Source organism: Onychostoma macrolepis, chromosome 07 (assembly GCF_012432095.1).
Source record: "Onychostoma macrolepis isolate SWU-2019 chromosome 07, ASM1243209v1, whole genome shotgun sequence".
In the NCBI taxonomy this organism is placed as follows: Eukaryota; Metazoa; Chordata; class Actinopteri; order Cypriniformes; family Cyprinidae; genus Onychostoma; species Onychostoma macrolepis.
The window spans coordinates 7,186,878-7,213,826 of NC_081161.1; the positions used below are offsets into that span (position 1 = coordinate 7,186,878).

The 26,949-nt window shown below is 37.8% G+C and overlaps 1 protein-coding gene and 1 long non-coding RNA gene across 5 annotated transcripts in view; one reads left to right on the forward strand and one right to left on the reverse strand.

Annotated features, from left to right (window-relative positions):
* LOC131544719 (uncharacterized) overlaps nucleotides 1–26,949 on the forward strand; it is a 75,495-nt gene that overhangs the window by 28,374 nt on the left and 20,172 nt on the right. Inside the window, exon 2 of the long non-coding RNA XR_009272206.1 lies at nucleotides 4,536–4,688. This is a non-coding gene — a long non-coding RNA (uncharacterized LOC131544719). The remainder of the gene's footprint in view (nucleotides 1–4,535; nucleotides 4,689–26,949) is intronic.
* sbf2 (SET binding factor 2) overlaps nucleotides 1–26,949 on the reverse strand; it is a 133,805-nt gene that overhangs the window by 13,781 nt on the left and 93,075 nt on the right. Inside the window, exons 18-30 of one of the 4 annotated variants that reach the window (XM_058783119.1) lie at nucleotides 18,466–18,636; nucleotides 17,412–17,683; nucleotides 14,306–14,478; nucleotides 13,805–13,878; nucleotides 12,533–12,728; nucleotides 11,408–11,535; nucleotides 10,244–10,419; nucleotides 8,255–8,382; nucleotides 7,975–8,176; nucleotides 7,439–7,635; nucleotides 6,311–6,448; nucleotides 5,198–5,281; nucleotides 1,203–1,277 (exon numbers count right to left, since the gene is read on the reverse strand). In XM_058783119.1, coding sequence (XP_058639102.1) covers nucleotides 1,203–1,277; nucleotides 5,198–5,281; nucleotides 6,311–6,448; nucleotides 7,439–7,635; nucleotides 7,975–8,176; nucleotides 8,255–8,382; nucleotides 10,244–10,419; nucleotides 11,408–11,535; nucleotides 12,533–12,728; nucleotides 13,805–13,878; nucleotides 14,306–14,478; nucleotides 17,412–17,683; nucleotides 18,466–18,636 — 2,014 coding nt within the window. The remainder of the gene's footprint in view (nucleotides 1–1,202; nucleotides 1,278–5,197; nucleotides 5,282–6,310; nucleotides 6,449–7,438; nucleotides 7,636–7,974; nucleotides 8,177–8,254; nucleotides 8,383–10,243; nucleotides 10,420–11,407; nucleotides 11,536–12,532; nucleotides 12,729–13,804; nucleotides 13,879–14,305; nucleotides 14,479–17,411; nucleotides 17,684–18,465; nucleotides 18,637–26,949) is intronic. The other 3 variants (XM_058783122.1, XM_058783120.1, XM_058783123.1) reach the window with 3 other exon arrangements.

Sequence of the window (26,949 nt, forward strand, 5' to 3'; positions counted from 1 at the left end):
AAACAAACATGATGAGCTTTCTGCCGTCTCGTCTTGAACAGGAGCGCTTCACAAAAATGAACCGAAACTCAGCGAATACATGCATCACACAGACATGATAAATATATCTATCTATAGAAAGCTTTAAATTACTACTTAACGAAATAAAACAAATCGAAAACAAAAACTATTTCATTATAATAATAATCCGTAAAGATGCACTTCTCTCTAATGGCACGACTAATGAGGAGATGGCGAGTCAGGGTCGGCAACTTCATTCTTGAAGCACTACACTAGTTTATTAGTAAATAATTCAAATATCTATGACGTGAAAATTGGCCCGAAGCCCAGCCCAGGCTGAAATGCAGGGCTCTAAAACTGATACATTAATACCTTGTTGAATGTAAGTATTAATTTCCATACATATTATCTTGCTTTCTCCAAACCTTTCAATGGTAGTGTATCACGGTTTCCACAAAAATATTAAGCAGCAAAACTGTTTTCAACATTGATAATAAGAAATTATTCTTGAGCACCAAATCAGCATATTAGAATGGTTTCTGAAGGATCATGTGACACTGAAGACTGGAGTAATGATGCTTTTTTTTTTTTTAAATTTCAGGAATAAATTAAGTTTTAAAATATTAAAATAGAAAAACATTATTTTAAATTGTAATAATATTTCACAATATCACTGTTTTTTCCTGTATTTTTGATCAAATAAATGCAGGAAATCTTATTTATTCCATGTAATATATATTGGCCAATACCCAAAGTAATAATCTCAGTATGCAACATACTACCATGTTTCTTTGGAATCACATTATCATATAGTTTGTTGACCACTCTCCTAATGCTTGTCCTGGAGAGTTGAATTTTGACTGACTGAGACTATGTGAATGTTAGCTCACTTAGTAAACGAGGTCAATGCTGTGATGATTCAGTGCTCTGTCATCAGCTACTACAACACACTAAACATTCACTAACATACCACTGAACCTCAAAACTGCAGTCACTACAGACCTGCCAGTACAAACTACTACAGAAGTGGTCTTGCCACAGTAAAGTTTACTTCAGGAAACCAGAAAAGTCAGTGGTAACCTCATTGTGGTTTAACTTTCAGACACTTCAGAGGCATGGACAGAGGTCAAAGAGAGGCTGAGAACATGGATTAAGTCAAGTATGGATTATGTTAGTAAGAATGAGTAAAACAGAAACTATACCTTGATTGTGAATTCTTCCCTTAGCTGAAGCTTTTTGGTTTGAGTGAGTGAATAGTTTATCCCTGTACCCAAGTACTGGCAGATTAAAGGTGCAGGAGTTGGTGGTGGCACAGAGAAACAGGAAATAAAAACAGAAAACAAAATTCACACACATGCACCAATCACCCCCTTTGAAGACAGACAGGACAGTCATTAGCAGCTCAGCTTACTGAGACAGATGAGAGAGAAATACTGCAGGCCTGTATAACATTAGGATTTTCAGTTTAGAGGTCGACTGATTTATGGTTTTTGCCAAATAATCAGCATCAATAATGGCTATTGAAACTCTTTGATATTTTTGATATTAGGAAAAAATGGCAATATGGATTTTATTTATATAATTATTAGTGCGGTCAAACAATTAATCGCATCTAAAATAAAAGTTTTTGTTTAAATATGTGTGTGTACTAGTGATGCGCGGATGAGCTAAAACGTCACCCAAATCTGCAGCTTCAAATAAATTATCCACCTGCCAACCGCCCGCACCTATATTTTTGTCTGATTTAGACAACCGCGCCCGATCGTCACATTCAGGGTTCATATGGTCTTAAAAAACCTGGAAAAGTCATGGAATTTTAAAACAGCAATTTCCAGGCCTGGAAAGTTTTGGAAAAATGAATAAACCCAGAAAGTTTTGGAAAAGTCATGTTTCACAATTCTTGTTAATTAATTATTGCGGGATTGCACATATATTGCACATTACTCATTCCCGCAGCTTTCGACTTTAAAATGAGGGAAATTCCTGCAAAACATTTATTCAATATAGCGTGTAGGTTAGATGAGTAAATAAATTCACACAAACCATCAGATCAAATCAGTAATTTGAAAACAGCGTGAGTGATTCAGCTGTACCACGTCTTCTCTCTTTGACTTTCTCTTCACATCGGGGCATCTAGTGCTGCTGCATGCTGTGATTCAAGACTTTAGCTCGCGTTTCGGTACAGTTGACAGAATTGTCAATTGCCTAATCGGCCACTGTTGCATCGTCACAAAAATTTATTATTTGCACGACTTTTTAAGCTTTTTGGTACTTGCGCTCTCCAGAAGCGTTTTCTGTGCTCACAGTCACATCCAAAGTGCGCTCTGCGAGTACAAAATTGAGTTTGGTAGCCTACCAAACGTTGCGCTTAAGTGGCCAAATACACACAAAATTACGTCAAAATGGTCGTCCTGGAGAATATATTCATAAGCGCTGTCGGTTTTGTCTTAAGTTAATGTAAACAGTTGCGAATGAAAACGCATGTGTATAAGAATTGGATCCGTGAAATAGGTCTTGTGACAGCAGCCTAATAAAGCTGTGCCATCTGTCATTAATGTTAATCAAACAACAAAAGACAGAGGAAATCCCTTACTTGACTAAATAATGTTTTGTTTAATAACTTTAATATGTTAATTTACAGTTTATTAAATTTCTGTAGCCTATTTAAAACACGTTCATTATAGAAAATGTAATTACTGGACATTTATGGTGGGCAAATGCTGACTGCAGATCTTATTGGCCATAATATTTATGTACAATATCATCTTTTTAATAGATATTCTTGCGATTTATGGTTGCACAATAGACTGAACACAGGATTTCATATACTGTATATTGAACTCCTGTAGCTTTGATGACTTACATGCTTTTAAAAGCTATCTGCGATTAATTAGGAAGTCAATTCCCCCTCATATAGGTTATCTTACTGGCAAAATCCAATATTGGTCGACCTCTATTTGGTTACCTGCATTTTTTTAGACTGATGTGAAGTATGCAAAGATGGGGCATCAGTGAAGACAATAAGTTGGTTCAGTGAACAAACAAAAGGTTTAAATGAATGACAGGAACATTACGTCAATGAGATGAGTATATAAATAAGAAGAGATCAAAGAATACAGAAAAAGTCGATATGGAAAACAAGATTTTTATGTTTTGTGATGAAAATGTGAGTGGTGTTTGACTTATACAATGGTAAGGTGTTGTGGGTGGTGGCCAGGGCCATCACTATGTGGTTTTATAACTATTTAACACTATTTATAACTTTTTTGAAATGTGTTCTTCTGGATTTTTTTGTTGTTATTCTGTCTCTCACTGTTCAAATAAACCTACCATTAAAATTATAGACTGATCATTTCATTGTCAGTGGGCAAACGTACAAAATCAGCAGGCGATCAAATAATTTAAAAATAATAAATAATAAAATAATAAAATAATTTTCCCCCACTGTATATATTAGGTACAGTAGTCAGTTTTTGCTTATGAAAATAATCTTTAAATTTATGCTGTAAACTATACAGAGAAACTTGTCAGTTGGTGCATTGCTATAATTTTAAAGGTCAAAATTAACGTCCAAACCAAACACTGATTGATCTGAAGTGTTGCCAAATAATACATCACACTTCTAATGCATCTAATGCAGTCTGTCACAACACATTAAGAGCATCAAACTGGTATTTACTGTTTGAAGTATGTGATAAAATTGTCAGAAGCTGAGACTTTGTTTCATTTCAAAATTAATTGAGCACAAAGCTTATTGTTCACAGATCAACAGAAAACAGCATAGTTTGAAAGATCTATTTTGGAATTTAAGAATTGATATCAGTTCACCAAAATAAAGATAGAATAAAATCGATTAGTTGTTATTTTCAAATCCCTTACCGTAAGTATGAGCAATATTAATGTTGATGCTAATACCACTAATGACAAAAATAATGTTACTAAAAATGAGGAAGTGAAAAATCAGTTCCACATTTCAGTGTAGAGCACATGATGGGAAATGTCTTAGTCTGCACCTGCTGGAGTATATTTGGCTGTGGTGAGACCAAGAGCTGTCTAATTTCAGTGCAAAACAGCAAAGACATGAGTCTTCAGCAGCAGCTGCTATCTATAACCCAGATTTCGAGAAATATGACGAGAAACATCACTAAATCATGACGTCACCTTAGACCCAGCAACTGGGACTTGCATCTTCTAACCAATCCCTGTTAAAACCATGAGCCCTTTTCCAAGAACTCAACCCATCATGAGCTGGCATAAGATGTTTTATACTAAGACATGATGTTCAAAACAAGACATAATAGACAAATACAATAAGATTATATAATGGGGTTAAAAGAAAAAATCTAGTTCAACCAACACTGAAAATTCTGTCTTCAATTACACACACTCGTGTTGTTTCAAACCCTTATGACTCTCTATATGAGGGTGAATAAATGACAGAATGTCACTTAACATAAAATCTTGTCATAAATGTACATTACCCTACATGTCTCTTTGATCTGAGGTGAGACTTCTTTTATGCCTTTAATGGACAGGACAGTAGAGAGATGACAGGAAAGCACTGGGCAGAGAGAGGGGAGTGGGACCAGCAATGGACCTCGAGACGGGAACCGAACACGGGTCGCTACGAGCACAACTGCGCACACATGTCGGCACACCAACCACGAGGCCATAGGCACTGACCTGAGGTGAGGTTTTAGTAATGGGGGAGCTTGAATTCAGAAGATGTGAAAATCTGAATCTAAATTGGATCTATGTAATACCCTTCCCATGATGAACAATAAAGCACAAGCTGTTTTCACAGCAAAGACCTTTAAACTTCTTGCATGTAATATCATATTCAAAGATAGTGTGCAGATATTGACCTAACTGGGGAGGTGAATACTTCTGCACCACTGAATTTATCTACATGGCTAGCTTCTTGGATTTTATGAAACACTGTGTCCTTTGGAGAATTGTGGTGACAAATATCTGCAAGTTCAGCAGAACCATCACCGCAAAAAATGAAAGAGCGGGCCAAAGTCAAAGCAGCATGAGTGTGTGGATGTGTGTGGGAAGAGTTGTGGTCTGTGACAGAACACAGATAATGAGATATCAAGACAGAAGACAGTCGACTAACGATATCAGATGAAAGATGGGGAATTGGTTTGACGCTAAATATCTAGTTGACGGAAATGAAGAATAGGGGCCCACTCACCCCCTCTGGCGAAGCTATTGGTGAAGGAAATGTCTAAATGGACAGGGGCCATCTTTGGTATTCTTGATGCTCTTCTTTCGCTTGCTAAAGAGATAAAAACAAACACGACGCATCACATACAAACAAGACATCGTAGCCCTTTCTGAACCCTAGTGAGCTGCCAACTGCCGATACAGATAACATACTAACATAATGGAACCAAACACTGATATGAAACGCTTTTTGTGGGTCCGTTAAGTCACTTACTTATCAGTCCTCACCTGATTCACAGACTTAATTTGCATAATACATACTGTAAATAAACTGTGCAATGTGTTCTGCAATGGCCTGAACCAAAGATATATATGAAGGCAGTATATATTTGCTGACTTGCTGTTTGGAAAAGTCTTTGCATTTTGAGCATGGCTATGACGCCTAAATGCTCTCTAGATAGGCAGCTCATTAGGTTTTGGAACCAAACACATTGGACATTAATGCTTGTAGTTAGTAGTAAACACCTCTGAAACCTATTTCTGCAGGCCATAACAAACATGGATTATTATGGATCAGTCTAGCTTATGGATGCTGGTGTGGCTCACATGCTGTGAAAGATCCGTTTCAGGGTCTAATTGCACAGTAAATGTTTTAAGGACACAACACTGCTTAAGTCAGATTTCGGTCTGGTGTCTTGTTGTAACTCATCTCAGGTATCAAGTCTGAAGGTCTGTTTTGAATTGAAAGAACTTAAAGCTGCCATGGAGCACCATCATCAGAACTAAGATGAGCCATTTGCTGGTGAGACGAGGCTGCTTTTTACCCAGCAGGTGGGGATAAATGGAACATTATGGTGGCGACACTGCATAGCTGACGGGGCAGGATCTGTGTGGTCTGAGCCAAAGAGAATGATGGATGGGAGGTGACCTCGTCATGTCCTGCTCTCCTTATATAACCACACAATTGTGCTCCAGTTCCTTTGGAAATCAGCCCAAAACATAAATAAAATTTTTGCAACCAAGAGGAAACCAGGAGGACATAAGAGCCTTGAAGAACACAAAAAGGGACAAAAACAAGTCTAAACAAGAAAGTGAAGACTCGGACGTTGAGTGAGGGATGCACCTGATATCTTTGCAATACCTGGGGACAAGCCGATGAGGGAGCGGTTGGTGAGGGTGTTGCTGCCGTTGGGTTTGAAGTAGATGGGGATGGAGCTGAGGATGGCTTGCAGGTATTTCTCCTGTTCCAGACTGCTGGAGGTCTCTGAGGAAGTCGGAGCTGGTAACAGCAAGAGAGCATCATGAGAACAATCGTTTCTCTCTTGACAATCTCACATAGCCAGACCTTTGAGTAAATTAGTCAACTTGGGGGCCAAAGAAAATGTCCAAGGATATCACAGTATGTATTAAAATTAATTATATTTTAAAATAATTAATGTGTAATTAAAACACGTACACAGATGCACACACAAAATCAAGATGTAAACAGAAATATTTTTCCCCTTCAATAACTATTATTTGTATTGGAAAACGTACAAAACATATAGAATCACAAAATGAATCATGTTTAAACAAATACATCAAAACTCCTAGTATCAGTTAATAAAAAAGTGTTTTGAAAACAAGCAGATGTGTCATAATTACAGCAGAAATCCTAGAGGAAATATCTTATGGCACCAATATTTAGAATATTATGTTGAACAATCAGGGGCATTGTGTCAAAAATGTTGAGAACAGGACCAAATGTCCAAAGGTCCGGTCCACATTGCAGTTTATTCTGGCCAAAAACCACCTACGACAGGAAGACACTGACTCAGACATTACAAAATGACCCACCACAGTTTGTTTTCTTTACGTTTCTTTTAGGAGCTAGTTTTTCCTGAAAATTATAGACAGCCATGAAAAACTAATGCTGTGTTAGTTCCTATGAAAAGCCAGGCTACCTTTGTCAAATCAAGTGATTATTTCATCTTCAAAAGTGCTTGTTGTATCAAACTGGTACTTTATAAACAAAAACCTTGTGTTCTTATATTCCCGAAAGTTGCATGAAGTCATCCAATCAAGATTAGAGCATGCCTGATCAAGGAAGCACCGTCCAGTGTTGTTTGCAACATGCATTTGATAGTCAGTGAATAGCAAGCTGTCTTGGGCTGAGACTAATCTTTTATCAGAATTATAATCTTTGAGCAAATATATACAGCCCTGTCTGATTGTAAACCATCCCAAAGGCTGCTTGATGTAATATGTAAATTTTTCTGCACAAACGTACCTGCTGAAGAAGGGTTCTGAGACTTGAAAAGTCCAACCACACTCTTGCTGTGAAAACCACCCGAACGAAGTAAAACTGCTTTGGTGCGATGATGTTTCCAACACACGACTGGCAGACGGCTGTGCCGGTAGCAGCGGGACACCTTATGGAGGCTGCTGTCCTGCACGGTTTGAGGCACCACCAGGAGACCAGGGTAACTGTAAACCGAATATTATCACCATTTAGAAAAACACTCATGATTCAGCAGTTGTAGCAGAGAGATTCCTTTGAAAAAGGATTTCAATTTCTGTCATTGTTTTTCATAGGGATTCTGTTCTAAAACCTAGTGAGCTACCCACCTATACCTAGAGAGCACTTTAAAGGTGCAATGAAATGCAAGTATCAACAGAGCCTTTCTTTGGTATTGAGACGTACATCCGAGCAAATGAAAAATTTCAAATTGCGTGAATTTTCAGTTGTGAGCATTAACAGAGTTGTAGGCTGTAGGCAGCTCACTAGGTTTTTGAACAAAGCCTAGGTGTTGGGTTGCAACTTGCCTGCGACACAATGAATAGAGCCTGTTGACTGCCGTAACACGGAACTGCTCTCCACTTTTAGATCGTGTGGAACTAGCGCTAATGGTACCCAGGCCCAGCCTCTGATAGTCACGGAAACAGGCTCGCTCCACTAACTGCTCCATAGTGGACTTCTCTGAGGCCTTCAGTGTGCTGCTGGCGGGAGGCTCACCATCATCCGAGACTGAAACATCAACATTACAGCTGAAGGGCCATGTCTGCTGACATAGAATATTTTTCTGACATTGTGAAATATACTTACTGGAGATGTCATCATCTTCATGCCATGTCATGCGACTGCTCTTTTCGTTTTTCTTCATAGTGGACTGGCGGCCCATTGTGATCTTGCCTGCCCTTTTAGCCCCTTTCACAATGGTCTTCGATAGTGTTCTACAAGAAACAGATTTTCATTTAATTGAACAATACACCCAAAATTCGGTCATTATTTGCTCACCCTGATTTTGTTCCAAAGCTTTATGACTTATTTTCTTCCATGGAACACAAAAGGACAATTTAACAACATCTTGGCCACTCTTTTAAATATAATGAAAGTGAATAAGCACTGAGGTCAATCATTAAAGTAGTCCATATGACGTGTATGCTACATTCAACAGCTTTGTGTGAAGAACTGACAGAAAATTAAAGAGATCGTTCACCCAAAAATGAAAATGATCCCATGATTTACTCACCCTCAAGACATCCTAGGTGTACACGACTTTCATCTTTCAAACGAATACAATCAGAGTTATATTAAAAAATATCCTGGCTCTTCCAAGCTTTATAATGGAAGTGAATGGTGGTCGAGATTTTGAAGGCCAAAAAAGTGCATCCATCCATCATAAAAAGTGCTTCACATGGCTCCGGGAGTTGATAAAGGCCTTCTGAAGCAAATCGATGCATTTGTGCAAGAAAACATCCATACTTAAAACTTTATAAACTGTAATCTTTAGCTTCTGTTGTATGTTCATGAGAGAGTGGCGTCCAACAGATGATGTAGCGTAAACTCCGGTGAGAATATGCTAGTCTCGTGAGAACCAAGTTTTGTTTACGGCAAAGGAAAACCAATCTCCTTTTGGCTTATATCAAAATATTTTCTTTACAAATCCTCATTTTGTTCTTCTGATTCACGAGTGGTATTCTGTTTTGCTCACTTCCATGTTCGTCACTTCTCACTAGAGCTTATGCTATGCCTAGTTCCTACGTCATCTGCTGGAGAGCCACTCTCTCGTGAACGCGTGTATGACAGTTAACAGAAGCTAGAGATTACAGTTTAAATATGGATATTTTACTTGCGCAAACATCGCTTTACAAGGCCTTTATTAACCCCACGGAGCTGTGTGTAGCACTTTTTATGGTACATGGTAGCTTTCCTGTAGCTCAAATAGTAAAGCATGGCGTTACAAACACCAAGATCATGGGTTCAATTCCCAGGGAAAGCAAGAGCTGATAAAATGTAAAAACTGTAACTTGAATGCAATGTAAGTCACTTTGGATAAAAGTGTCTGCTAAATGCGTAAATGTAGATGGGCATACTTTTTTGGGCTTCAAAATCTTGACCACCATTCACTGCTATTATAAAGCCTGCATTCCTATTGCATACATCTAAAAGAAGAAAGTCTTATAAACCTTGGTTACCTTGAGGGTGAGTAAATAATGGGCTAATTTTCATTTTGGGTGAACTACCCTTTTAAGCTGTTGTATACTCAAAATCTTGTATGCACTTTATCTCCCCTTGGTGTTTTCAAAAGAATTCATTAGATAAGTAGTGATGTCTAATTAATTAAAGTGACATTTTTTTGAGTCTGACTTTGAAAACAATGAATCTGTTTTTATACAGTTTGCAAAACTAGTCTGAATGGTTTGTTTATGAATTTGACATCCAGTTCTCAAATTCAACTTGACTCAAGATACTGGGACAATGGTAAGAAGACAATCAGTAGACAATCAGTTGCCTTCTGAAGACTTGGAATATAGTGCAGACTAGCATGGACAAATTTTATGGTGCATCCTTTTTAAAGCTTGATAACCTCAGTCCTCTTTCATTCTCCATTTCCACTGAAGTAAGAAAATCATATGAGTTTGGATTGACATGAGGGTAGGTAAATAATGACACAATCAAAGGTTTTGGGTGAAGCATTGCTTGAATGTTGTTGTTGCAGCCTGAACAATAGCAATAAAAGGAATAACCCAACTCAACGCTGAATCCTAAATTTACATTACGTCCGCTCTGTAAAACATATATTGCACTGACCGGAAGCCCGTGTTTCTCTCTTTCTGCTTGGGTAATATGAGCTGCGGTGCTGACTGTCCTGCTGCAAAGGCAAAGGTGCTGAAGATGGATGGTGGGTAGCGGATCCGTTGCAGGTGTTTCCTGAAGATCTCTACCATCTCAGAGCTCACCTCTTCATCAAACGCCACCTTAATTAGCTAAAAAAAAAAAAAGCAGGAAAAAAAGAATCAGGACATACAGTCAGACCAGTTGTCCAACTACTATATTATATAGAGTGATTTAACTAACAGAGCTAACACACCTTCATGAAGCAAGAAAATCTGCAAATAATCATTTGAAATTTTTGGGGGCAAGAGAAATGACTTGCAGAAGTGCTCTGAGCTGGATAGCAGTATGGAACAAGATCTTTTCCCACTTTTCTGGGGAGAACATTCCAAAATGAGGTTTGGCCGTGCAAACGCTTGTCTGCGTGACCCCATATCCCCTCTCCACCTCCCCAGCACTCCTCTATCTCTGCTCCTCAGGGGTCTGACCTTAGCTCTCGCGTGGACTGCAGGTCTTAATGAGCGCCTGATAATGTACCCCAGACACCAACTGTTGGCAGCCACACGTGGGCAGACCAGCACAAATGACCCTCGCTTCCATACAGGGCCTGATTTTATAGCTTAAGTTAGTAAAACGATAGGAATGAGCCATAAAATCTTTATGGCCCTATAGTCCATGCATAGTGAAGAACACAACATGTGCTTCTCTTGCTCTGTCCTCATCCATGAAGAGACTTCGTGATAATGAGTCAAACAGAGAGAGACGTCTGAAATGTGCACATTCCTCTTCAGCAAACATCAGTTTAATCAAATTATTCCTAAAGAGGCTTTTCTAAATAAGTGCTCTAATAAAAAAAGTGCTTTACAACAGATTGCATCTGGTTCACTGAAATCGAAATTACTTTCTGATAAAAACTGAGATGGTGAGGCACAACAGAGAAGTTGTAGGTTCAAACCAAAATACAGGCAATAAGAAAAGCTAACCACTTAAAATTAACGTTATGTCTGCTATGCTCCAGTGACACAACTTGCCCCATGTTAGGGGTAAGCTTTGTCATATTCAAACCATTTGCATTTCAAATAAAAACACATGAACAAAAACACTATCTATTTACTGGCTGTGTACTCTGATTGTCAATACCTGGAAGGAGGCGGATCTTAGCTGAAGCCCCTCCTGCATGTTTTGCTGTAGCTGGTTCTGAATGGTGATTTTTTTCTCCTTGGTTAAAGTGGATACTGGAAAACTCCTGATCACGGCCTGTTCGCCAACTGCGCACACACACAGACAAATATAAACACATCATTACAGCAGGGTAAAACCATCTAAATATAGAACAGTAAACTCTCTAAACTCTTTCAAACAAAGTTATTTCGCCACCTACTCATGCTTTGTTGTTGCAATCCCATATGAACTCAATTAAAAAGATTCAAATGCATTTAGAACAAACTTGGTTTGATGTCAAACCTGGTGTGATTGCGGCAAGTTTGAATGTGCATAAATGCATATATGGCCTGGGCATTAATTGTTAAAAGGATAGTTCATCCTATAATTTAAATTCTGTTATAATTTACGTATACTCATGTTGTTCCAAACCCAAAAGACTTTGGCTAGTCTAACAAAAACAAAGATTTTTTAATGAAACCTGAGAGGTTTCTGTTCCTCCACTGAATGTCCAAGTAACCAGAACATGCACGCACTAAATGTATGAGATGCACGCTATGAAGCTCAAAAGGTAACATGAATGCATTTACACTGCATATATAAAGTTACAAGATTCATGTTTCGCGTAATTTTATTTTTAAATGGACAAATATGCAATGTTGGTAAAAACACAATGATACTTTTACATATAAAACTACACCAGAAGTAAGTGGTGGCAAGTGACTGTCTTAAGTCAGTCACTGAGTCATTCTTTCAAACGATTCATTAAAACAGCCGATTCAGAATGAAGCATATTAGAATAAATAACATTCTTTATGTGTGGGTCATTGAATCATTGACTCGCCTGATTAGTTAAAAAAAAACAATGAATCATTTAGTAACAAAACACTGTGGGTTGCTCAAAGATGCATAACTGTTCTTATGTAATCTTTGTTTGGAACTATTTTCAGCTGTCAATATTGTGTCTAAAATATCTAATATTAACTATTTGTTGATTGAACTGCTGTATAAAATCAATGTCACATTTGCAATCATTCTGATATTCGGGAAAACACATCACAAAATTCAAGAAAGAGTTCCAGAAAGTCACAAAATAGTCTCTACCTAGTGGGTCATGAGGAGTGCCTTTGAAAACGATACGGTAAGTGGTGAGGAAGAGTGCTCCCTCTGCTGGCAGGATGTGCGGTCCTCCCAAAAGGCCGCCGGTGGCCTCTTCTCGACCGTCAGGGTCTAAGACCACCCGTAGCCCCTCAGACACCAGCTCCTCTCCGGGCAGCAGGGCAGGCCGCAGGATCTTGGGCTGGGAAAAATCATTGTCATTAGAGTCTGCTGAAGACCAGGAGCAAATGCTTTGGTACAGAGATGATTATGTTCACTACCTTTCTCCTAAACAGAAATATAAGATTACACTGTTATTCAGTTTGTACCAGAAAAAAAGCCAAGTCTTTGTGGTCTGTTTTTTGACAGACAATAAACTCTCTTGATGATGGAGTAAACATCATTTATTAGGTTTAGTTCCAGGCACAGTAATCACACTCAAGCCTTGTATGTTTACCACCAGAGACACAACCCATCAATTTTTACATTGTCCAGAAAGCGTGTTCTGTCCTGGCCCTGTCCTGGTGTCATTATCTAGCTCATTAGTTGGATTCAGAAGGGTGACAAGAACTGAAACAGAGCCGATTAAAAAAAAAAGAAAAAAAACTGGGAACTACAGCAAATATTTGTTATGTGGAAATCTGTGGTATTAGAAGAACAGTCCACCTCACACTGGGGATGCCAGTTGGGATCTCCATCAGTTACTTCCCTGGATTTGCAAACTAATAAACAATCTACCGTGGTTTCCCAGGCAAGAGAGCGGCGACGTCTCGCACACGCACTCTACCCAAGTACTCCTCGCTGCAGACTATAGCGCGGTGACGTCAGGTATATGTATATGTTGCGGACTCTGATTTAACCCGCAGTAGATGGCGGTAATGCTCTATTTAAGATTGCGAACTGCCAATAAAATTAATAAGACTTAAGACTCTGATTTTAATACCGGATGTTTGTAATAGGCAGCCTTACTGAACGAAAACAAAGAGGAATTCGGTGGAAACAAAAGCAGTTAAGTCAATTAGCATAATTTATTTATATACGAGTAAAGTTTCAGCAAATTTTCATTTTGGGTGAACTGTTCCTTTCAGTTGAAGAGTCGTTAAGAATGGATTAAAACCAATAACTTTTGACTCTCGAGTCATTTTGACCAATTATTTAAAAGAACAAACTCTTAAGCGAGTGCCGCTACTTTAATAATTCTGCCAAAATGGTAGCACAACAAACCCAATGACATAAAAGCTTTGGAATAGCTTTCACTAGTGGAGAGCAAGTACTTACCTTCTGAATGGGAGGCAGTCTTCTGCTTTCTCTATGAACCACCTCTAAAGTCTCCATCTGCATTGCCACAAGACCTGAAGGAACAGATACATACCTGATTCAGGAAACTTTGTGGACAGTCACTGGGTCACAGAACTATCCATTTCAGTTTCATTTTCCTACCAAAACCGCTTATTATATTGAATTGTCCTTCAGACTGAGGCATTAAAGTCCATCTACTTTGAAAATTGCACAATAATTATTTTCCATGCAGTTCTGACCACAATAAGTATTTGTAAAGCAATAAATTCATTTCTCACATGAGAGGACTACTGAAATCAACTAGTAAACATGGTGAGCACTTACAACCTTTGAAAATATACACCTACCCTTATACAAATGTATACATTTTAACCTAAAATCTTAATGTTACGCAAGTTCATGTCCGTGTACAGCTGTCAAAATGTTTCAGTTCTTAGACTAAAAGTATAAACGCTCTGTGTTGGGCATACAGTGTTTTACCTGGAATCATACTATGCAGACTCTTGATATGATCCTGCGTCACTCCACTCTCTGTGCACACTTTGTCAATGAAACGAGAGATGAATCTCCCCACAGAGTTGGCAACATCACTGGTCTCAGAGTCTTCAAATCCGCTCTCAGTGTCAAAGCTCTCGGCCACACTCCCTGCAATACTGTTTATTGCACAGTACTAATTATATTGCAGACTTAAACACAACACACAACCAACAACAGCAATGTTACTGTCAATATTCTTAAAATAACACACAGCTTAAAGAAGCTTTGATGTAACTATGCTACTTTAGTTTACCGACCCATCACAATTCAATGTCTGTTTAGTCTGTTGCACACAATTGGTCTGAAATACCACGGTTAGGAAGCGGGCGGATCTGATATCTCCTGGTCTTAGCGCACATTGCTTACACTCTGTTTACAAATAGGGAGAGCAGTTCCCGACATTTCAGGCAGAAAATAAATCAAGTCTATAGTAAAACAAGGCAATACGGATTTTCCCCAATCAATGCACCTTTTGCAGAAGAACTTTTCATTAACCAGTCTTGTATGAGATTATTACATTTTATTAAGAAATTCTGGGTTGTGTTATATTAGGGCCATAAAGCAGGGTTTCCCAAACAGGGGTTTGTGAGTTGATAAAGCTAATTATTAATTATATTGAATGTAAAAATGGGGCTGCACAATAATCATGATATAGCGGAGCGTGATTGTCAAATCAAATGTTTAATTTTAGATAAATAACCGTATAGTCTTATTATAATTATTTGTATTATACATTTGTAATTTACAACAGTAATATATTTGTCTATGTTACAATTACAAAACACTACTTCTAATAAATAACATTAATATTTTTATATGATCAACATCACAGTGAAAATGCCTGTGTGTCATTAAACTACTGAAATATTAAACTCAAATCTCTTATTTCAAATAAAAAATTTATGTCTCAGCAGTTTGGCTGACAAAAAAGTTTGGGAATCCCTGCCTTAAAGGATTTTTTCCTATTTTATTATCTGGCAGGTGAAAATGGTAAGTCCGATCGCTTAGTAACGTAATAGCATACTTCTCAACAAAAGACATAATTTGAGGAGTCATTTACAAAATTCCCTAATCCTAGGTGCAAGCGAAACTAAAATGATATGCTTGCCATATGAAACACCACTAATTAAAAATAAAGAGAAGAAAGAAAACATGTGACATCTGAGACTAGCACTTAAAACTCTCAGTATGCAGTTTTTGGCCTTGAAAAAGGACAGGAGGAGGGAAAGATCAACTCTAGAGACATGCATTTGGCCAAACATCACCTGTTTTGACTATGAAGCCTCCCAAAACTCACACATATTATTATTATTACTACTACAAAGCTCTTCATCCCGATCCCTCCATCTTTTTTTTTTTGGTTATGGCTGAGTGCTCCCTCCACAAACGGCCAACTCATTTCATCGTTCTGCTGAAGCAGAGCAGCACTCGGGCTACCGGAGGGGCTGAGAAGGATGTGTGGTGCATAACTGGATAGGACTCTTGAGGAACTACACCAGGCTACTTCTATTTACGTTTTTACTCACTGACTGAATCAACTGTATAGTTTTCTGTTGAAGATGCTGAGAAACAATCAAGCTGATTTATATTGGAATGTGTGTTTCGTAACCAAGGTGAAAGGACAACCGTCAGCCCCTGCTGTGTGTCTTTTCCATTTGAATTGATCTGATGTATGCCAGACGTACTGGAGCACCACTGACCTGCAAAAGTGTTTAGAGCCATAACCAGTTCTCTTACTTTGCAGGACCATAAATGACACATTGAAATTTTGCTTCTCTGTGACATTTTTATTTCAAAGCAATGAAACTGATTTGAATTATTTTCAAATGATTATGTAATGGTATAAAGCAAATTGTGCTCGAAATACGCTGTTTGCATAAGAATTTTTATAGTTTTAAGAACCACCTTTGGCAAAATGATTTCTGATTTGAACACTTTGGCCGACTCTTCTGCTCAGATTAGCTCCAAGTTAGTCAAATGAATCTGGTTCAACAATTTTCAAATAGTGCTACAAAATGTTCTTCTTCACAAACTAAACAAATTATTAAAGTTGCAATTGATTTCAGTGGTTTATCTCCAGATCCTGCAGACACTGAATAAAGCAGCCACATCTAAACACACATAATGATTTATACTGTAGTCTAAGTTTTGTAATTGGCAAAAAAAAAAAAAAAAAAGCCTAGGGGTTTTACTTAATATTATGCACTATAATTTGAAACAATGCACATTCTCATGCTGCCGCCCCATATTTCACTACATTTATTGTGTTTATGAGTTGGGGGCAGCATTAATTTGCTCAGATTTCAGATCTCATTTCAGCACAAAATATTCTCCCACATCTCTGCTATAATGAGTTACTATTAAGTCTTTTGACAAACTGTAAATTTCTTTCACCCGGTTCCTTTTGTTCCATCCTCATAATCCTGTCACATTATATGGGCTTCTGCATCTTTAATCTGTACCGAATCTCCTTCATACGTGATCACTGACCTCGATGTGGGTTCTCCTTGATCGCACAGAGAATTCTGAGTGACGACCTTTATTAATCAGTGTCTGAGAGGCTTGTTGTAGTGATTTGGACTTCATGAATTGGACACTCAAACACAAATTTTTCCTTTCTTCCTTTCGCTCTAACTTCAGATTCACAACTTGCACAATGATCCATTAAACTTAGGGAATTTTATGTGGAGATATTTTAATCATTTGCAGGTAGAGGTCAATCATAAGGCAAATGAGTGTGCAGGAAGCATACTTAACTTTTAAATGTAGTATTTTATTTGCATGTTCTGAGCTAAAACGGCATATTAAATGTTTTATTTCGAGTTTAAGTGGTTGGAAAACTGCATTAAGTAAAGTGAAACAGCAGCGATAACCAGTAACTCAAACAGTAGCAACGCCAATGTCATGGGTTCGATTCTCAAGGAAAGCAGAAATGTGTGCCTTGCATGAAATGTAAGTTGCTTTGGATAAAAACATCTGCCAAATGCATGAATGTCAATGTATGGTAAATAACATATTCTGCAAGGCATTGTAGAAAGAAGTCTCTTGCCTGTTTGTGAGGATGCTGTTGCTGCCGCTCTCCCAGTCGGCTGCAGGCGTGGAGCGCAGCAGCTTGTTTTTGCTGGTGTCCAGCGGTACAAGCAGGTAGACCATCAGGCTGGCGTAGTGGATGGCCTGGCTGAACACTGTGCTCTCCTCATTCTTCACCAGCTCCTGCTGCTTCTCTTTGCTCAGACTGGGCCAAGCACGCAACTGCTCTGCTGCGAGGTCCATAGCGGTTCGTTCTGACTCACTGGATGCTGTGGACAGTGTACTCTGTTCCTGATAAAGAGATGGTCAGACGAAACAGGGTAAAATGATATCCCTTTTCTACTGAAATTGTGCCAGGGTCAATGCTTGCCAAAGTCTGTGTCGATCTCTATCAAAACCAACCACGTTTTGTCTGACTTGAACGACAACCAAACTCGTTACTACAAAATGTACTCATAAACAAACAAGGCACACTGGTCTTAGTTTACAAACCTTACACCTAGTAAGAGTTCTTGTTTTATTATCTTTTGAATCGCTTATAAACATGACTGCAATCATAAATCAATCATAAACATAACTACAATGTTATGTGGGTTAATTATAAATATCATAGTCCAAAATAAAGTTAAGGGAAAATATAATTTGAAATGTGTGTGCCAAATTTAAAAAAAATTAAGTGTGTTCATCTTGGCTTTTTTTTGGCAAGTTTTAATTTTTAAGAACACTTGTGGTCATGTGGTGTTACCATCAAATAAAAATGCTTAAATACTTGTGAGTGTACATATCTTAATTGTTTTCAAAAATGTTTTTAAAAACCTATTTTAAGTAAACATACAAATTATAATTCGTAAATAACAGGGTTGCACCATATGACAGTTAAAAAGCTAACCTTGTCTTGTCATGAAAGGTGAAATTATCTGAGATTTTAAGATAAAATTTAAATATATTTAAAAATACAATTTAAAATAAAATTTAGTCCAGAAATTAAAAACATCATAGAATGTGTGTATTCATATTGCTTTTTAATTTGTTAAAAAATTAGTCAAGCAAAAAAGTCAATTTCAAGACTTTACCTTGATCTTGGCAGCGATGAGTTGTTTTTCCTCAGGGGCGGTGAGGTAAAGCGCTCTGATCTGGTTTTGCACCTCAGAGTAGAAGGTGGCCTCCCAGAACTGCTGATTGGTCCAGATGGGATGTTCTTGTATGCAGGTGTAGGCGAACTGGTCCACGCCAGCTGCCAGTTTCTGTAAGCAAGAAGATGAATCAGCAGGCAACACAATGTGAACTCTGGCAGCCTGCTAAGATAAACACAGTGCCTGCTACTGTCTATATAACAGGTCAAATCAGCCGAGCTGGGGTCCTCACAGCTCATGAAACCAACTGGGCTGTATGGCGCTTGTAAAGGAGTCCATTAAAAAGCATGGTGAAAACAGGAAGGTAACACACTGCTGCCAATGGTTTTAGGAGCAATCTGTCATTTTTAGTGGTCATAATATTCTCAACACATACAGTAGGACTCATACAGAGAGATTGCAAAGCAAGACTTTGAAAACATGACCCTAGTGTTTTTCTGTGCTTTCCGACGCAAATCAGATCACATGTGGGCTGCTTACTGACTCTAAAGGACATCTGCTAAAGCTATGAAGGCTGTATTTATTGTATCTGCACATACGGATGTAGAACTTAATGGATCGCACACCATGTTTTTCTCACCTTCCATTGGTCTGTACAGCTTACACCTCAGATTAAATTACCATCTAATGTCAACTTCTCAAAACCCCTGAACATACGTTATGACAAACTGTCTTTGCTACTTAGTTTCCTTACAGCTAACCAAGCCACAATCACAAGTGAAACGGCAGATGGAAAGAGGGAAAGAGAAAAATCAGCAGCAATGGAAAGACGGAGGCAAACATCGTAATAAGCAAGAACAGATTCTGGCTGTGTCCCATTTAGCATACTTTACTAGGCACTAAAAGTATGTGCTTCACTAGTGATAAAAAGTACATACATTTGAGTATGTAGAAAGACAATACGCCAGTATTGGGACATATTTAATTCCACAAAAACCTTTGTTGCATACTGTGTGTGTGTTTGATGCAATTCCTTTAGAATTTTTCCTGCATTAAAAACTGCTGGGGCTGATTTGGCCTCACTTTCTTTGCTATTAACAAACAATGTCGTAAGATTCCTTATTGCAACAGGTTTTAGGTAATGATATATGAACAAGAATTCATGGATGCATTCGAAATAGTACACTATCTAAACTTACAGATTTTACATTGCATGAAGTGAGGTGTACTAAATGCAAACTTGTTGCATCCCTGTCCAGCATCATCTGTCATTCATGCCACCTCAAGTCACAAACGTTCGCTTCTTCACTGCAAATCATGGCTATTCTGAACCCTTGGGATAAAGATGATTCAGGAAGATGGCAGCTGTTTTGTTTATGGTAGTCGTGTATCAGCACCAACCAATGCATACTATTTACAATAGACAGCATGCAAACTGGGACACAACCTCTGAGAGCGAATGCTTTCAAGATCACATCAGCAGAGGAACTTGGGAAGCCCCTTTCTCTTTTTCAATAAATCCGAAGCCAATCATGTATAAACCCCTGTATATCCGAAGGCTGTTTCACTTTGACATATATGCATTTTCCCACTCTCTATCACTGGGAAATTACCAGCAAAGACATTAATGTGAAGGTTTGTTTGGACAGTTGATCTTTCCCTATGTAGTCTGGAATGTCTAATATGCATTTCAACACCAGGAGACCCTATAATACCGACTTGTCCATGTCAAGCTGTGCTGATAAATCCAGCTCATCCATAATTCTAGCAGATATATCTAAAGCTGGCCAGGTTGAAGCTTTGAGAGCTTGCAGATATTCTGAGGCTGTCTAGACCCCATTTCCTCAAGGCTGACATACAAATGGAGCTGAGTGAAAAAGTGACAAGAAATGCAGCAGGAGAAACAGTGCAGTTGTTATTGTAGGATGCAGACCAGGAACGCACTGCCAGAGTAGTATTATTTGTCTTCAACACGGTTGTGACTGGCAGCAGATTGGGGGTTCAGATTTGCCGGTTCTCCAACAGCAGATGTGAGGGGGTCAGTTTGACCTCTTCTAACTGTACAGCCTTGACAACAGAGTACATGTCAAGACGTTGCATTCCAGGGGGGAATTTATTTGATCAGACTTCGTGAAAGTGTTTAATGGCGGGCAGGAGATGTGGAGTTAAAACTGATGCCCTTGAATGAGTAGAAGACATTTTGACGGTCTCTCTTCTAAATAATAGAGGTCAACTGTTGGTTGTCAGTAGGAGTTTTTTTGCTCATGTCACAACCTTCTTCTAAAAATTTATTTTTTTTAATTCTTTTAAAGCATATGCATAAGAACATGGCAGCTGGTTTGTTTTTGGTCCAAGATGGCCTATCAGCTCCAGCCACCTTGACCAAGAAGGTCTACCAGGCTGACCTTGGCCCATTCTGGCAGTGTTTTAGTTGAATTTCCCAACAGGGATAAAATGCAAATGCTTAATTTGTGTCAGAAAATAAAAAAAGATCTCACGGTGATCCATGAACAGCACAGGGTAATGATTTACCAACATTATGGAACAAATCCCTGCTTACTTAATACTAAGAGACATTCCATTTGCAGAGCCAGGAAGGAATCAAAACAATCCAATTTAAATGCATTGTGTCGTAAAATATGCAAGTCTATGTGAGCTAAAAGACGTCTAGGATTAAACAGCGCATTTACAATTATGATTTATGTCAAACTAGAAGAGCAACAAAGAACATCAGGGCAAAATGTTAAATGGTTGAACAAACAGAGCCGTCTGGCCCATCGGTATGCAGGACATGCTGTAATCATGTCCCACAATGCAAAGTAAACAGGAGAAGGTCAAGCTATGGTCAGCGAAAGCCATGGCAGGGTTATGCTAGCTCGTGAATTGACAAGAAATTAATATAACGCCTCTACGACAACAAACACTCCAAATCCATTTCTGCTGAACTGTGGCTGAAACACTTGCCTACTGCAGACAGTGCCAGAGACATTTGTGGTACATTCAAACCACAATTGCATGCACAAATGACATTCATTTATTATTTTAAGACAGATACCCGATACTTTACATAACAAATACAGACATGACATTATTTACTGACAAACACAATGGAAAATCTCTCCCTTTCCCATAATACAGTCACGTGGATCTATGCAGCATGTGACAGTCTACAGTAGTGGTACGATCGTCAAAACTGGATCATTCCTATTATCTTTGCCTATGTTTAAATTTGTGGATTTCAAATGCATATACAATTTCTATTCATTTAGATAACAAGGCTTTAAGGTGAGACACTACAGGCAAAAACACTTTTTTCATGCATCTGCCAGTTTTGAGATATTGGGCTTTTTGGCTTTACATAAAATATTTTTCAAGCTAGTGGAAAGAAAACTTCCAAAATACACTGTTAAGTGTTTCTTTTATAGGACTTCTTAGATTTCAATTACAATGCATATCTTTAAAGGCCGTTTTCTCAAAATGAGATTTTTCTCCCACACTAAGCTAAAAATCTTGACTTCAGCAGCACTTACACACACCAAACTTTGCATGCTTTTTTATTTTTATTTTTTATACAACATTCCATTCTTTAAAAATGGTGAACATTTTTTTGTTTATATTTTTCTGGCTGTTGACAGTATTTTCTGATTTATGTAGTGATAAAATGAAATATCCAAGATCCTCTCCGTAAACACTTTTGACACTAATATGTCAACAAAATGAAAAAAAATTAACTTGGCTTCATCCAATGTTCAGATTATTGTTCTTTGTATGCGAATTAGTGCATATTTAAATAGATAACTCCTCATTTGCAGAAAACTTGTACTCATACCAATCTCATACATTTTAACTAAGCGAATTTCACTCATTTTACAGCATATTTGAATTATGCTGACATATGAGTAATTTTATTTCACGGAAAACCACAATATAGCTAATTTTGCTTTAAATAAGGTCTTTATGATATGAACATTTTTGATACCATAGAAATTGCATAATTCTTGTCAAGTAAACAGCAGCGATTAAATTACAATTAATAGGACAAAAAAATACAGAAGAACAAATAAATATGAAATGCTACATACACTGTACAAAATAATCAAACTAAGTTTTTGTGATCAGATAGCACAGCAATGTGAGTGTGAGAAGAGCAATTTTAAACACTCCGAGACAGACTACACCAGTACAGGATGATGTACACTCATAAACATGCTACAGGTGCACACACAGAACAAAATAAGCTCCTGAAAGATCTACATCCTTCCCAGTCGTCACAGCAGACATAACTTCACAGTGCAGCAACAATGACACCTGACGATCTCGGTCGAGGGTGGGATAATGTTTTGAGATTGAATATTCACTCAAATACAAACAGACCGCGCACCGAAAGAGAGTAATGTTGAGTATGTTCCCATGTCCGATGGCATGCAGACCTTGACTACAGAACAGCATAGCCCTCTGGGAAAGACGACAATGTGCTGGAGGAATGCCACAATGAGCCAGCTAACCAAGTGAAAGTGCAAAGAACAACTCTCAAATATAAGATGTATTATCACAAATACATGATAATATTCTCACAAATACAAGAACATGCATACATCATAACAAAACGGCTGAAAAAATCCACCCACTCCATCCATCCATAAAATTTTATATATTCCTAAATTCCAGTTTATTTTTCCCAAATCCTGCATTTTATGTTTTAATTAAATTGTAATAATTAAAAAGCCTGTCTAATCAGTTAAATTCAACTTTAACAATTTTATTAAAATGTATACAATAACAGGGCCCTATGAAATGTTAAAATTTTTTCAAAAATTCTGTGTTGTCTCACATTTTTTTCTGGATTTATGATTCAATATAATAATAATAATAATTCTCAGGCTAATTTCTTTCACAATTTCTTTAAGTTCAAGTTAAACCAAACTTTTATTTTGAAAGGTTGTCATAAAACCCTAACTATGGAGTGAATATTGTGCCAAAATTATACAAACAAATCCAGCGTTTTGCAAATAAACAATCTGCTTTGCAAAGAAAAACTCAACTTTCAAACAAACACAAAGTGATTTGCAAATACAAGATTCTATTTGAGAGAAAATGCAGAGGTATGGACAAATATTTGTATTGTGCGTTACAACTGTGAGACTCATTTGCCTTTTTATGAGGAAACTTGGCTTGATTTTCTCACAGGCTTGTGGGCAGATTTTCTCACACGTGTCAAAGCAGATTTTCTCACAAATGCAATTGAGCAACTTTCTTTTACAAACACAGCAGATGGCGCTGTCGGTCAATTTACGCCAGTCTCCCGAGACCCGAAACACCTCTTTACCTTTTCTGACCAATATGAGTGGGGAACAGGTGAGTTTCTGTCTTACTATCTCTATAATTATCCATTTAGATGTTTTCACAAAGCGACCCTACTACAGTGTCAGTGAAATTCACAACAAGTGCTGTAAAGCTGTTAATATGATTGATTAGTTCAAAAATCAGTAGTGACATGGCTAAACATTTAACTAGGCAGTCTTTCCCTATAAAAACTGATCCGTTCTCCGTACCTCTTATCCTCTGTTGGATCGCGGGATATTGCATATACATATATATTGATACAATTGTTCAACACTCAAAACAATGCAGGGGTATAACAATATATCTTGTCACAATATATTGTAATACTAAAATGGCAAATGTATTATGGATAGCGGCAACATTGTGTACCAAAAATGAAAGCGTTTTGAATTTTATTTTTACGTAAGGTCAAGTAAGATTTATTGTCATTCTGCTACATATGTTGAGACATAGCCTACAGTGGAGAGAAATGTTGTAGGCTACCTCTGCAGTAAAAGTTTAAAGGGGTGGTTTACTGCGATTTTACTTTTTTCTTTTTAAATAGTGTGTAATGTTGCTGTTGGTGCATGAACAGTATCTGCAAAGTTGCTGCGCTGAAAGTTCAACGTAAGCGGAGATATCATCTTTAAAAATCAGGAAGTTTAATGCCTACAAAACGACTCATATGGGACTACAACGAGATACTTCCCGGGTTGCATACGTAAAAACCCATAAATTTGCATCAACCCTCCCTCCGGAACATGCAAAGAGGGGCAAGGCCATGTTCTGCGGCTTTGTCGAAGAGGAAGAGTTATAGTGGAGAGTTGTAGCCATGCCGTCGAAACGGTGTTATTTTCACCCAGCAGTCAGGTCTTCTGTGTTCGGGCTTCCTACGGACGCTGTAGTTCGTCAACAATGGTTAAAATTTATGTTTGATTATGTTCCTGACAATTACAATCCTAATTTAGCTCTCTGTGCTGCGCATTTTACGGAAGACAGCTTCCAGAATCTACACGAGTTCAATGCCGGATTCACACAGAAACTATTACTAAAACATGGAGCGGTTCCAACTTTAAAACCAGAGGCAGCAGTTGTTGGGCCACAACCTGTAAGTAAGATTTGATCATTTTAAATGTATTTGCATGTATAATTTCAGACGTAATGTTTTAGTTTTATCAAGGACGTAAACAAATGCCAACGCTGGCTTTAGTAGCCAGTTAGTTAAATGCTATTTCGTGTGTCTATGACAAACGCAGCATAAATATTTTGGACCCGAATTTGTAATTATGTACTAATTTTGTAAATGTATTTTCCATGTATACTTTATGACGTAATTTTTCGATTTGATCAGGAAACACAAGCCAACGCTGTTTGGTTATAGTAGCCAGTTAGTTCGATGCTATTTTGTGTGTATAAGACAAACGTGTACGAACTTCAAAAAATTATATGTAATCACAACAGCAAACTTCCATTCAGAAACGTTTTGTAAGAGCCGTGCTTGCAGAAGTTCTGCTTGACTCTCTTCATTACCGCTTTCTGGGTCTGATTCTGGCTCAAACTGATACGGCAATATTAACACCATTATTTACATTTGACCGGAGCACATGCGACTGTCGCCCCGTGAAGGTGATGGGCGTGAAGTTTCCGGACAATGTGCAGTACGCAGTTTAGCCAATCACAACACACCGGCCCAACTAACCAATCTGAGCCCATCCCCTGTTTCTGAGGGAGTGGTTTCAGAGAATCAGGAAGTCAACCAGTCGTTCAAATGACAGAGGAGAAAACGGCTTACAATAAAGGTGAAATATATGAAAAACAAGGCGTTTTTTAACAAACGAAACACGAAGACATGTTATATTGCACCCCATAAAAGCAATCAAGCAAAGAAAAAAAGCAGTAAACCACCCCTTTAAACAAGTATAAAACTACACATAGACAACCTACTGAAAGGAGTAGGCTAATCTAATTATACAAATAGGCTACTATAATCAAACTAGTTTAAGTTCAGGTGAGCTTTATTGTGATTCAGCTATATAAATGTACCGAAATATAATCTAAACATTAATATCCCTTATGAAAATTAACCATGGTTTTACTAAATAAATACTATGGTATTTGTAGTAAAGCTGCCTATATAGAAATGGTAACCTGCAAAAAAACATGGTTACCACACTTTTACTATTAGTAAAACCAACTTTAATTTTAATAAGGGATATCATAGTTTATTATCATATTTATGTTTATATATAGCATAGTTTATATACATGCCTTGTACAACATTTAAAACTAAAAGTGGCCTGTAAGGAGATATTTCATATTTCAACCAATCGGCAGATTTTAGTCTGACAATAGCCTGTTTGGAAAAATCCAACTAAAAATAAGTAGCTTTTTATATAAGGCCATCTAAATGGATAATTATAGCGATAGTAAGACAGAAACTCACCTGTTCCTAGGGCAGGACCAGAATATTCAATTATTCGAATATTCGTTCGGTGGACTGGCATTCGATTTTCAATTTTGAGATTAAAATATTCTCTTTTTTTTTCCGAACACCTGGCATCCCTGCGAAACGGTTCTCATTCGCGCTTGAATATGAATCGCCCATGAGTGAATGTCATGAACGTCATGATTCAGTTCTTCTGGAAGAGAAGACAAAAATGCCGAAGACCTCAGCTGTGTGGGAGCACTTTAAATTGAGTGAGGACAAGACAAAGGCAGTGTGCCAAATATGCAAATTGAAACTGGCCTAAATTACCACAACAGCACATCAAGTTTGAAAAATCACCTGAGTTCTGCAAGTAGTACACCTATTATAGTAGCCTATATTGTTGGTGTAAAAAAACGAGCTGCTTTTATCCACCATGTTAATCAGTAATTTTACACATGATAAAAACGTGCACTTAATTTGCTTGGAAAATACTTGCGAATAACGGAGAAAAGAAAGAGAGAGATAACAGATGTCATAGTGGAGTTCATCGCTATGGATATGAGACCCATTCATTTAGGAATGTGAACTGTCTAGCCAGCCTAACGTTACCTTGTTCTATTTAGCCTACAGTTTGTTATATTCCATATAAGGGAATTCATTTAATTTTATTTAAACTGTTCGTTAATTAAAATGTGTGATGCTGTTATTGAAAGTATGCTACCGTGTTCTTTATT